Source organism: Xyrauchen texanus, chromosome 33, assembly GCF_025860055.1.
Source record: "Xyrauchen texanus isolate HMW12.3.18 chromosome 33, RBS_HiC_50CHRs, whole genome shotgun sequence".
NCBI lineage: Eukaryota > Metazoa > Chordata > Actinopteri > Cypriniformes > Catostomidae > Xyrauchen > Xyrauchen texanus.
The window spans coordinates 19,118,518-19,132,849 of record NC_068308.1 but is presented as its reverse complement, the minus strand read 5'-3'; the positions used below and the strand labels follow the sequence as shown (position 1 = coordinate 19,132,849).

The 14,332-nt window shown below is 36.4% G+C and overlaps 1 protein-coding gene across 2 annotated transcripts in view; it reads left to right on the top strand.

Moving 5' to 3' along the window:
* snx29 (sorting nexin 29) overlaps positions 1 to 14,332 on the top strand; it is a 144,882-nt gene that overhangs the window by 94,453 nt on the left and 36,097 nt on the right. For both annotated transcript variants that reach the window (XM_052103465.1, XM_052103464.1), the window contains exon 19: positions 11,576 to 11,716. In XM_052103465.1, the coding sequence (XP_051959425.1) occupies positions 11,576 to 11,716 (141 nt within the window). The remainder of the gene's footprint in view (positions 1 to 11,575; positions 11,717 to 14,332) is intronic.

Here is a 14,332-nt window from a genome sequence, read left to right as displayed (position 1 = left end):
TTCTCTCTCTGGCTCTGTCACTCTCTTACACCATGACTCTGGCACAGCAATCTTCCAAATGGATTCTATTTCTGCCTAATTTGGCAAATGTTTTGTCTCGGTAGAGCTGGAGAGGAGAAAGTGAACTTGGGTGGGTGTCAGATTGTAAGGTTGTGAACTATGATGACTGTGTTTCCCAAAGTCAGTACTCAAAACTGCATGATTCGATTTTGCTAGTGAGTGGAGTTAAGATGCACAGCTTAGTGTAACCTTATCCATTTTGGACATGCAAAATCAACCTTATCAGTTAGATAGAATATTTAGGGGTGTTATATTAGTTAGGGGTGCTTTGTAAGGCAAGCATTACTGTTCTTATCATACTTTTGGTTAGGGATTTGAACAAACCCCTGAAGGAAATGTAATTCTCTTCTGTCTTTTCTTAGTTTGAATTTTCAAATGTAGTTTTTTGTTCTTGCATTTTACTTTATTTTTTTTTATTTTTGTTTGTGTATATTATTTTTAGCCTGTAATTAAAAAAAAATTGTATCTCCTGACGTACACTCACTTTATTAGGTACACCTGTACATGTTTTTTAGTTTTTTTTGGCACCATTCTGAGTAAATTAGAGACTGTTTAGCAGTTACAGAAATACTCAACCCAGCCTGTTTGGCACCAACAATCATGCAACAGTCAAAAGCAATGAGATCACATTTTTCTCCATTCTGATGGTTGATGTGAACATTAACTGAAGCTCCTGACCTGTATCTGCATGACTTTATGCATTGCACTGCTGCCACACCATTGGCTGATTAGATAACCGCATGATAATGTAGATGTGTTGGTATTCCTAATAAAGTGTATGTATGTATGTATGTTAATCCTTATGTACATAAGGTGTATATATATATGTCTTCTGTCAAGCACTTTGTAAACACTGCTTTTAAAGGTGCTACTGTATATACTCTAAATATAGGTTTACATACTTCTCTCAGCGATAAGGTTGAATGGAGTTCAGCTATGCCACTTGGGGTAACTTGGTCTGTTTGCGATAGACTATTGGATTTCTTTTCAGCAGTATCAATTAGACAGAGTCCAGTTAGAGGAGCATCAGAGACAGTAAAATTGAAGCTTGTTGATGTTTTAGAGTGAAATGAAATCTGTGGGAGTGCCCAGCCCTGGTACCTTGGTATCAATACTAACTTGATACTTAGGCAACCAATAAAAAAACCTCAGAGTTTTGATGAAATTACATAGAACATTTTTGACAAAAATAACTGGATAAAAGTCTTAAAGATAAAAATTGTGCCTTTTCGCTTTTAATTTTTCTGGATTCCATGTTAAATTCTTTATTTAAATGTTCTGATCAAATTGTGTTTAATCATATACATACTGTACAGCTTTGATCAAATTAAAATATCATAATTTATAAATAATTATTTCAGGTAAATAAATAAATAAATAAAAATAAAAAGATTCACTTCAGAGCTACAGTATTAATGAAATCTTTAAATGAAAACAATCTGATTAACCGAGGCTGTCATGGCTGAATCACAACTTGTTGATATTTAGTACTGGTATTCAGCTTTTGTGATATTGCTTACAGATAATAATACTAATAATATAACCATTTAAGATTATATTATTGTTATTATGAGTATTATTGCTACTACTTTGAATATTATACTTTTATTCAGTAGTAATATTTTATATCTCTCATTTCAGCAGGACTTTTGTTGTGAAAGACCTTTTTTCTTCTCATTTCTGAAGGGTTTGTTAAATCAAACTTCCCGTGACTCACGAGCTGAAATCTCTGGTGAAAAACGTCATTTGGGAGTTCACAGCCATTTTGACTCTAAACACACTGCTCTGCGGCTCTGCAGATGGTTACCGTTGGACGCACTGCATGACAATCAAGCAGTAGTAGTGTGTGTTGTGTGTGTGTGTGTGTGTGTTCATATGTGTTTGTGTGTTTGCCTGTGTGTGTGTGAAGGAGATGACAGAGCATAGCGGAGCGGAGCCTCTCATTCATTCTGTGGTGTGCATGTGACTGTTTATTATTGAAAATACCTCCTTCTGCTGTTTATTGATCACACTTGGCCATATTGAGAATGTATTTATTATTATTTTTAAATAGATTTGATTTAATCTCAAAACTCTACATTATTTACACTCTACATTACATTCTGCTAATGGCAGCATACTTTAATATGGTACTGAAATTAACAACAAGATGATATCATACCATTTAAAAATGTTATGCATCATGATATTTCATTAGAACCAGTATACTGCGCAACCCTAGTGTGGAGTCTGTATGTAGAAAAAGGGTGCCGTTCCCTCTGTAAGATGAGGAGGAGGTCTCCCATATGATTTCACCACAAATGGATGGGGTTTTACCACAGCTGGGCACCTCCAATTAAACATGCTGCCAAACTGACATTAATGCCCTGCATTTCATCTGCAGACAGCTATAACTCTGACAAATAGGTTTGCTGAGCTGGAGAAAAAAAGCAGATGTTTATGCATGTGTGTGTGTATGTGTGTGAGAGTGGTAAATCTCAGCAAAATGTCATTTTGCCGCATCTCATGATATCTCTATAAGGAACACTTTCTCTCTCAATATGGATATAATGAGATCGTAAATGCCTTCATAGCTGGGCAAAATATTAGCATCCTCCTCCAGGCTGACATTTGCTTTTAGTATGAATCATACACTGGCTGCTCTTTTATTTCTTCTGTCATTGTTTCTCAAAAAATATTAATGGCTTTTCCATAATACTGTCTATAGTGGAAAAAATACAAGTCTGCAAATGTACAATCAAAAGTCAATCGCACTTTTCCTCTATTACAGGAATGCCACACTGCTATTACAGTACTGTGTTAATTATACCAGATTAATCTTGTCATATTTGTACAATGTTTTATTTTCTTGCTATTTATTTGAGTTAAGTAAAAAGGCAAACTAAAAGGCAAAGGATAAACATACCTAATGTATATCAAATAGGTTTTTTGTTGTTGTTTTTTTTTTACTGTTGCAAACAATAGCAAAATTAGGAACAAACCAATAACCCCAAGTATTAACATGCGGTGCAAAACTTGTCCAGCACTAGTTTGTACTAAGGACACGAAGGCTACCTCAAATTGTGCGGCTTATTGAAGAGAGGTGCGCTATTACTATTCTAAGCAATCTGACTCAGTATTGTTTGCCTGGCGGATGATAAAACGGGTGAAAAAAATCTTACAAGACTTACAAGGAATGTCCTGAGACATATCTAGAGACCAGAATATCATATGATGTGTATTTTTAAGCAAATTGTAGGATATTACATAGAAAATGCTGGATGGAAACACAGAGATGCAAATGATGTTTCCATAATGTGCATAAAAACTTAAACGCTCGTTAAAAGGGCTGTAAGTGATTTTTGTTTTTCATGGGAAAGTATGCAAAATATTTTTTTACTCCCTGAAAGATATCAATGAAATACATCTCACCATGCTCTGTGACAGCTCTAGACTTTGTAAACAGCAAACAAAATTCTGTGACGCTTTCTGCCTGTTAATAATTTTAAGTTCAGGGCACTATTTCAGTACTGTTGTGTTTGCTGGTTTGTGTTGGTTTCAAAGACATTGGTATGTTTTGGATAGAGAAGGCATGGCTAAATCAACGGCTCAGTCTCGTGGAAGTTAGAACTAGGGATTGGCACAAGTTCTCGGGTACTTGGACGTGGCAGCATTGATCGATCATGAAAACGATGATGAATGGTGATCATGCATGACTTCAACTTAATTCCAAATTCAGTGACAATTACCTGGCAACTAAACACAAACGTGTCAAAGGGAGCTTATTTTAAATTTTGAGTTTGATTACGTTGTTGTTTTGAGGGGTACATTGATTTTCAGAGACGTCTCATAACAACCAAACTGATATGTGACGCTGCATTGCTATCATTACGATAAACAAAAGAGAGTATAATTAACCCGTGTTTTAAACACCTGTCTCTGCAAAACTTTTCTAAACATGTTGTATTATCATTTAATGTAAGAACAACTTCTTGTTAATGGATATTATTTAATAAAAGTGAATGTTAGTCACTGACTGTAAACCTCCCTGCCCTGGGTGCCGAAATGTTTGCATGACGTAACACCTGCATCTCGACGAAATGGGAGTTGAAGATTTCTGCCTGAGTTTCCAAGATAGAAGTCTGACATAATGTGGCATTCCGTTGCACATTCCCCCAGTTGAAAAGTGGAAATTCAGAATGTCCGAGTTGATTGGAATTCACTTCATGATTGATCGCTGCAACAACAATACGGAGCATTGCGGCTTTCCCACAGGAGCAGACACTTGGGGAGAGACACACACACACACACACCGGCAGGTGGCAGTGGATTCAATGAATATACAGCATGCGAATGTTTCAAACAGCTAGACAGAGTTTAGCTAAATGAAACAGAATGCAGCATCTTCAAAACTGAACTTCAGCTTAACACGCATATTAAAAACTTGATGGTTATGGTGTCTCCTGTTAAGCCAACCACGATTTGAAAATAGACGGTTCAGACAGTCACTAAAAAAGCTGGTGCGCGATTACTTCGATAACCTGAAGGAAGAAGAGACTGAGTCACATTGTGCACATTCTTTCATTGAGTTAGGCTGCAAATCTTCACATAATGACAAAATATTATGCATTATATTTTGATAATGCAATCTTTTGTACATTTTGTAACAGATTATTTATAACAGAGGATAATAATGAATAGACGATACATTGGAATAACAAGACACAATGCAGCAGCCAAAGATTTTGTCAGACATGTTATTATATTTACAGTTATGTACATGTCTTTGCCACTCGACTAATCGTCGAGTATTAGTCCGAGTACTCAAGTAGACAAAATAACCAAAATGCCCATCCCTAGTTAGATCGGCTAAATCGCTTACAGCACCTTTAAGGTGGATACATTTTTTTATTCTGGAACAAGACATGGGCATAAATATATCCCAATACAATTTATATAGGAATTTAACTGTTCATCAAAATGTCACGTGACTGCCTCAACAAGCCATGTGAATACAAAATATCAGCAATATCATCACATAGCATCTCAAATGTTGCTCTTGTATTTCTGAAATGCTGCCGCCAAAGCTTTTCATCAAAATGATTGGCTACAGTTACTTCCCAAAACTGTACTACATGCTTTCAATCCCAGACATATGGCATCTGCCACTGAACACTAACAAATATAAAGTTTATCAGAGCATTTGTCTACGCACTGTAAACAGCAAGTCATTTATTAAATATTTTTAAAGAGCCACTGTGGCTTTATCTTCCGTTTTAATTACTATTTCATACCAATTTCCCCAGAACTGACTTTGTTCTCTGAACCACATGGGTTGGAAACACTGCTTTATTCGCAGATTGTTTTTGTGATATTCAGAATTTTGCAAAAACAAACATCCCCAGTTGGATGGACGCATAGCTATAGAGACTTTGGGGTAGGTGCTTTTCACATAGGTCAGTAAGTAACCACCAAGAACATCCTAGCAACCACCCTGCAATTGCAAGTGAAATGAACCACAATGTGCTAAAAACATCTTACATTTAGGGGGGACCAAGCCATATCTAGTGTACAGAACATCATAGACACATGGGGATAGGCTATTTTGACTTACGCCAATAAGCAACCATTTAGCAACCACCCAGAATTTTGCATTGGCAAGCACCACTTATATTTCTTCACAAAATTACAAAATCTACTAATTGTTGGATAAATAGCTGTTGTGGGTGAACTGATGGAGTTCCACAATGCTTGCCACTTTTTTGAGGATGTTTCTCGTTTGTTTTGCTTGACAAGGCTAATTCCAAAATTCCATGTCATGTTGCCATGAGCTTTTATTTTACTTGTTTTATTTTTGTCAACAAAGAGATGGTTTTCACTGGCACAGTGAGAGCTGGATTTCCTCAAACACTTTCTGTAGAATTAATTTGTGATTATTGAGGGGGAAGTGATTCCTTTTTAGAGAATGATTTGTTACCATAAATATGTATGCTAATGTGACCGCCTCTATGGGATAATGATAGCTTTAATACACCGCCAGTTTGTCATTTTGATTTCCTTTAGTTAAGGCAATAAAACCTCTCTTGTGTGTTTGGTTTAGTGTGTATGTTCTTCATTTTGTGTGTCTGAATATGGTTGTGGCGGCTTATTTAAAATATCCCACTGATTAATATGTTTAGAGAATTTCAAGGTTTAATCATAAATAAGATTTGCATAAAGCAACTGCTATAAAGCTAATTTGTGAAGAGAATTTTATTAAACATTTTAAAGTATCTATATTCATGATAGCACCAATCCAGGCTGAACTGAAATCGAGCACAAGCTATTAAAGATAATGTTACAAGTAAAACGAATAGCCTGCTGGTTGTGACTGAGCCCTATTTGGTATTCTGATCCCTCTCATCTTTGGCCTTGCTTGTACCAAAACAAGCACATTTTTCAGAGACCATGTCAAGCTTCGGCTGCAGTTGGATTGAACATGATTCTCATTGTTAGTGGGATTTTGTTGTTGAATATTTTTATTGATTATGTGTGATTTTTACAGACAATCCTGTTTCCACATGTCTGTTCTCTCTGTGCACTTTGGGAAATACCTTTCATGTGTCCTTTAGTTATTGATCTGGATTATAGATCTGAGAGATGTTTTTCATCAGCCTCTTTGATCACTTTGTGCCTTGACTAAGTATTTATTTCATGTGATTTAATGTTGTGTCAAATTATCGGATTGGTGTAATAAGACTAAGCTAAGCTAAAAGCTACACTTCAGAGAAAGTAGCAAGTTACACTTCAAGCTACACATCAAAAGTAACTTGTTACATTTAAGCTACTTCATATTTTGTTCAACCGCAGAAACACAGAGCTTACTGTCATAGACAAAGCATCTAAAAGACTTATTCACATGATGTTGATCAAATCCTTGGTACAGTATATTACAGTTTAGTGCAATACACTATACAGTATGGTGCAATATGTGCATGTAAAAAACAAAACATTTGTAAATTCATATTTAGACATGCTACTTATACAAACTTACTTATAGTCACTGTTTTAAAATTTTACATTATACAAACCATAACCATTTTAACAATTTCATTTGTGTATAAAATTCCTGTATAAAAACTCTGCGTACATACAGTATACTATTCAGCTACAGTTGAAGTCAGAAGTTTACATACACTTATGTTGAAGGCATTAAAACAATTTTTTTAACCTCTCCACAGATTTCATATTAGCAAACTATAGTTTTGGCAAGTTATTTAGGACATCAACTTTGTGCTTGACATGAGTAATTTTTGCAACAATTGTTTACAGACTTTCACGTTTAATTGACTACATCACAATTCCAGTGGATCAGAGGTTTACAAATACTAAGTTAACTGTGCCTTTAAGCAGCTTGGAAATTTCCAGAAAATTCTGTCAAGCCTAATTTAGCTTCTGATAGGGTAATTGGAGTAAATTGGAGGTGTACTTGTGGATGTATTTTAAGGCCTACCTTCAAACTCAGTGTCTCTTTGCTTGACATCATGGAAGAATCAAAAGAAATCAGCCAAGACCTCAGAAAACAATTGTGGACCACCACATGTCTGGTTCATCCTTGGGAGCAATTTACAAATGCCTGAAGGTACCACGTTCATCTGTACAAACAATAGTATGCAAGTATAAACACCATGGGACCATGCAGCCATCATATCGCTCAGGAAGTAGATGCATTCTGTCTCCTAGAGATGAATATAGTTTGGTGTGAAAAGTGCAAATCGATCCCAGAACAACAGCGAAGTACCTTGTAAAGATGCTGGAGTAAACAGGTAGACAAGTATCTATAGCCACAGTAAAATGAGTCCTATATTGTATTAACCTGAAAGGCTGCTCAGCAAGGAAGAAGGCACTTCTCCAAAACCACCATAAAAAAGCCAGACTACAGTTTGCAAGTGCACATGGGGACAAAAGTCTTACTTTTTGGAGAAATGTCCTCTGGTCGGTTAAAACAAAAATCAAACTTTTTGGCCATAATGACCATCGTTATGTTTGAAGGAAAAAGGATGAGGCTTGCAAGCCGAAGAACACCATCCCAACCATGAAGCATGGGGTTGGCAGCATCATGTTGTGGGGGTGCTTTGCTGCAGGAGGGACTGGTGCACTTCACAAAATAGATGGCATCATGAGGAAGAAAAATGATGTGGATATATTGAAATAACATCTCAAGACATCAGCCAGAAAGTCAAATGGGTCTTCCAAATGGACAATGACCCCAAGCATTCATCCAAAGTTGTGGCAAAATGGCTTAAGGACAACAAAGTCACATGACTCAGTTACACCAGTTCTGTGTGGAGCAAAATTCCAGCAACTTATTGTGAGAAGCTTGTGGACGGCTACCCAAAATGTTTGACCCAAGTTAAACAATTTAAAGGCAATGCTACCAAATACTAACAAAGTGCATGTGATGAAAGAAATAAAAGCTGAAATAAAGCATTCTCTCCACTATTGTGACATTTCACATTCTTAAAATAAAGAAGTGATCAAATCTGACCAAAGACAGGGAATGTTTTCTATGATTAAATGTCAGGAATTGTGAAAAAACAATTAAATGTATTTAAATGTATTTGCTAAGGTGTATGTAAACTTCTGACTTCAACTGTATATATTCATCTATACAATACAGAAATACAGCAGCTAGACACAGAATTACAGTATATCATCAGAGGCCAAATTCTGTGTGTGTGTGAGAGAGCAAGAGAGAGCGCACATCTGTGCAATAACAATGTGATTTCAGATGGTAATACCATGGTAAATTGATATATGATTACCATAGTCATATACTATTGTATTTACATGTTGCTTAAAGGTAATTAAAAAAATAACATGGTACTTCGCTATATGAGTACCATATTTATATATCCTACCATTGTTTTAACGTATTGCGTCCAAGTAATGGAACATGTCCAAAAAAACATGGAAATGCCATGGTGTTTTCTTGTAGGCTCATACTTGGTTTTTATACACTTTTGGTTGGAAAATGTATTTACCTGCAGAAGTCGTTTACAAGCTGTATATGTGTTGAACTTTATAAAGACCTTCTTCATAACTGGCAAACGATTGTACGCATTTGCAGGTTTTTTTTTTATTGTAGATCCACTGCAACCAGCGTTAGCTTTATTTTCTGTGTTATAAAATACTCCGTGAGCTTATTGGCAAGTGAGAGCATGGACAAATGATTCAGCAGGATGTGCACAAGCTTTCTGAGGCATTCAGATTGAATCGCAAATAGATTCAGACTGCTTTCCTTTCACGTGTGACCAATTCATGTTAAAGATCCGACTCAGATGAGCGATTAATTTGTGATCGGACATATTTAGTTTTGATTCAAAACTGGCGATAGTAAACACTGGGTTCAAGGCATGATGTAGCGGTTTAGCTTTTCTCAACACTATGCGCTGCCTAGTCAAAAATATAGATTAGCTTCTAAAGAGGTACTTCATTTAAAAACTAGCATTGCTACCACCTCGCTACTCAGAAATTTAGTTAAGCTTCTTCACTGTTAATTTTTGGTGAGATCTTGTATTGATGAAGGGAGGGACAAACCACTCCGTAAAGTCTTCTCCAGCACATCTCAAAGACTTTGAGTGGGGATCAGGTAAGGATTCTGTTGTGGCCAATTCATAAATGAAAATGATTCCTCGTGCTCCCTGAACCACTCTTTTACAATTTGAGCCCTATGAATCTTGTCATTGTCATCCTGGAATATGCCTGTGCCGTCAATGAAGAAAAATTCTATTGATGCGATAACCTGGTCATTCAACACATTCAGGTAGTCAGCTGACTTCATTTTATTGCTGCATAATGTTGCTGAGCCTAGACCAGACCAACCGAAGCAACCCCAGATCATAACACTGCCTCCAGAGGCTTGTACAGTGGGCACTATACATTACAGGTGCATCACTTCATGTGCTTCGCTTCTAACACTGACGTGCACATCACTTTCGAATAGGGTAAATCTGGACTCATTAGATCACATGACCTTTTTAATTGCTCCACAGTCCAGTCTTTATGCTCTCTAGCAAATTGAAATCATGAATACGATGTGACTTCAAGTGTTTTAGTGATCACGATCATTCAAGATTTTTTCTGACCACATTTCTGCAGCGAAGCTGACAGTTCACCACTATCTTTCCAGGTTTTAATGATGCGTTGGACAGTTCTTAACCCAATTCCAGTGATTTCAGCAATCTACTTAGTTGTTTTCTTTGCTTGATGCAGGCCAATAAGTTCCCCTTCTGAAACAGAGTAACATCTTTTCCACAACCACAGGATATGTTTTCTGACATGGTTGTTTAAGAAATGAGAAGCTACACACTGCATCAGTTAGGGTTAAAAGAATTGTTGCCAGCTGAATCATAATAATCACTGCAATAATGATCCAATCATAGGCTCTTAAGTACAGTATCTACTTATTTAAATCCAAATGGCCAGGCAGTGTATCTATATTAATATTTAAGTAAGAATGAAGTTGTGTTTTCAATAGTATATTTATTTTTTGCTTTGGTATCAAAATTGGTATTTACATAGAAATGCAATTAATAAAACAATGCAGATGGGTGCAAAAACACATTCGGTTACAGCCCCTAATAGACTATCCGCTATATAGTATGTCATTATGTTTATATGAATAAAACAACAATACTGTCAAGATTAAGAGAAAACCTCACACTGTTCTAAATTAATTTCTTTGTATTCTTAATATTATTAATGAGTGTTTACTTAAATATTAAAAACTTGCAATGTTTAATTAAGATATACTTGATGGCTACTTGTCATTGTTTTAATATAATTGTATAATATTGGTTTATAATAAAATGTAACTGTGAATGAAGTTATTTTGCATATTAGTTTTTGCTTTGGTTTTGAAAAATTGGTATCAACTACTGAAATGTTTCTATCGTGAACAATTCAATGCTTTTCAAATTTTCAAGGCTGTTTGAGTTATTTTGGTGCCAGTTCATGTTTGCATGCATGTATTTTCAGATGGTGATTGCACTGACGCTCTGACACTAGAAGTCTCAGAACAGCCTGAGTTTTACACTGTCAGCCTGGCTTCACAGGTGCTGTCAAGAGTCTAACCTTTTGTGAGATTTTCTTACTAAAGCCAGACACAGACAAGCGCACACACACACACACACACACTCTGCTCTGCATCCCCGGTGGACTCGCTGCTGCCTGTTCAAGACACTAAGTATGCCGCTTCTCTGTGATCAGAGGTTTTGCTTGGTTATTTTGAGCTAGGCTCCTCTGTCTTGCTCTTGGGTATGCAGGAGAAAGTGATGCATGAAAAAAGCATCCCTCTCCCTCCTCTTTGTGTAATTGTCCCTGTAATGCACTTTTACAGTCTCTTGTGGCTGTCTCACTGTAGTACTATGGGAAACCAGGTTTAACCTCCGATATATCACATGCAAGTGATAGGGGACCTAATGAGAGCAAAAACAACCTGACTCAGATGCACATCCTTCCTACCAGTGACATTTCATGCTTTTTGTTGTTTCAGGTGTACATTAGAATCCTGGACAATGAGTGGAATGTGTACCGGCGCTACACTGAGTTCAGGGCCCTGCACAATTACCTGCGCTCGCAATTCCCACAGGTCGACACCTTCAATTTCCCGCCTAAAAAAGCCATTGGCAACAAGGTACGTTCCGCTGTTTCTCTCTATAATGGCTGGTTTCTGTTTCTCCAGCTAATGCTTCATGCTTCTGTTGCCATGGCTCACCTCAGTTACAGGATACTAACAGGATAATAATTCATTTTGATTGCACAATCATACACAGAAAGCAACATAAAAAAAAAAAAGATTTCAGTCATGATACATTGTTTCTGCTACTGTTATTCCAGAGTATATGTATTGATGCTACACTGACGTCTGGATAAATGTGCCTTTTTTAATTGTTTATTTATTTATTTCATATAGAGCACTATTTACTCCATGTCCTTCAGATGTGTGCTGCCTTTGAACAAGTGGCAGAAGTGCCCAGAGGACATGGGTTCATATCATGCGTTTAAGAATTTGTGCCTGGTAAAGGAATAATGTACAGATTTAGCTGGTTCTGAAAGTCACTTGTCATTATATTAAACAAAGTTTAACGCTATTTGGTTCGTTAAATGAAGCTCAACATTGTCTTTGTGTTTGCTTTTGAGTTGCCACATTATGCAATAGACTGGCATTTCTTAAGGTCAATATTAGGTCAAAAATAGCAAAAGAGAAACTACTTTCTCTAGAATCTCATCAGTCAATCATTGTTTTGAGGAATGAAGGCTATACAATGATTGAAATTGCCAAAAAACCCTGAAGATTTCTTACAAAGGTGTACACTACAGTCTTCAAAGACAAAGTACAACTGGCTCTAACAAGGACAGAAAGAGACATGGAAGGCCAGATGTACAACTAAACAAGAGAATACATAAATCAGAGTCTCTAGTTTGAGAAATAGATGCCTCACATGTCTTCAGCTGACAGCTTCATTGAATTCTACCCGCTCAACACCAGTTTAATGTGCAACAGTAGAGAGAAGACTCAGGGGTGCCTTATGTGAAGAATTGCAAATAAAAAGCCACTTTTGAAACAGAAAAACAAAAAGAAAAGGTTAGAGTGGGCAAAGAAACACAGACTTTAGACAACAGATAATTGGAAAAGAGTGTTATGGATCTTAACCCCAATGAGGTTTTGTGGGATCAGCTAGACTGTAAGGTGTGTGAGAAGTGCTCGACAAGACAGCCACATCTATGGCAAGGGCTACAGGAAGTGTGAGGTCAAATGTCACCTGAGTATCGGGACAAACTGACAGCTAGAATGCCAAGGATCTGCAAAGTTGTCATTGCTGCACATGGAGAATTCACTACTACTCTTTGAAGTAGTTTAAGAAGTTCTGAATTTTTTGTCATTTTTCACGTTGTCCTGACAATGCGGTACATTGTGATCATTTGAATGCCACTTTGGTGAATAAAAGTACCAATTTATTTCCATAAGATCAAAATCTGTACATTATTCCAAAATATTGGCCGCCAGTGTATACTTCTACATGGCTCAGTGCTAATGATTTTTTCTACTTGCCCTGCCAAACTTTTCACTAGCTAGTTTTTACCATTATGACTTTAAAAAATGTGCCTGAAGCTAAATATTATTTATATATAAATATAAAAGTTTTAAGACAATTTCCCTCAATATTGTATCACATTTATAAATTACATTTTTAGGCCTTATGTAACCCCATATACGTGCTTAACAGGTATAAATTCATAAATACATGATATTCATGATATATAACCTCAACCGTCCTGCCTTTTACACATGTTTTTCAGCAAGCTGTTCAGTGGAGCAGATGAAAATGTTTCAGTCACCCGTTTAATCATGCTGTCAACTTTTGGGCCATATGTAGTGTTTTCACAAGCAGGATCAAAGATTTAGTCACTTAGTTAAAGATCTGATTGTTAGCTGAATGTAATATGAATTCCTGAGAGAGGAGACCATGATACTATATTGGTTGTGACATGTAATATACAGTAGGCAGATGTTTGGCCTAATCAGTGAATCAAGAATGTGGATAAAAATATGAATTAGAAAACCCAAATAAAACCAACACTGACATGCACAAAAAGAAAATACCTGTACAGTTCAGAAATGAGAAATTAATCTCTAAAGGCAAAAAAAGTTTCTTTTTTAATGTAAGAACAATACTTGCGCTCTGTCCCTTTGCAAGTGCGCATGCACACTAAACAGCATCTACGCTGCACTGAGAGAGATAATGAGAGATGCAAGGAGAGAGATGGATTTACAGTCCAATAGAAATAAATTATTGATTTCTTGTGTTCCCTTGTGTGGATTAGAAGACTGTGTTTGCTTCTTGTGATTTTTGTGCTCTCTTGCTTGTTGTCTGCTTGCAGTAAAGTGGCCCGAATCTCTATCAAACTGGCCCGGGCCATTGGACATTCCTTATTGTCGTGCCCTGTTCTAGTTGTAAATATGAATGAAATTGTTCCTGAAACTTAATTTAAAAATATGTTGCTAAAAATGGCCTACTGGTCCAGCTGGAAAAAAAAAATCATTATCATTACTTTACTGCAAATCTTGTCTTTATTTATTTTCATATTCATTTCCATAAATTTTCAGTGTATTTTATTTTTGTGTTTTTGCCTGTAGTTATTTTATTTTTATTTCATTATGCCTTGAAGTCATGCACACTGCCGTATGGGACACCCCCAAGTAGGGCCCCCTATAGTGTTAAAAGCCAATGAAATATGCAGTATATAT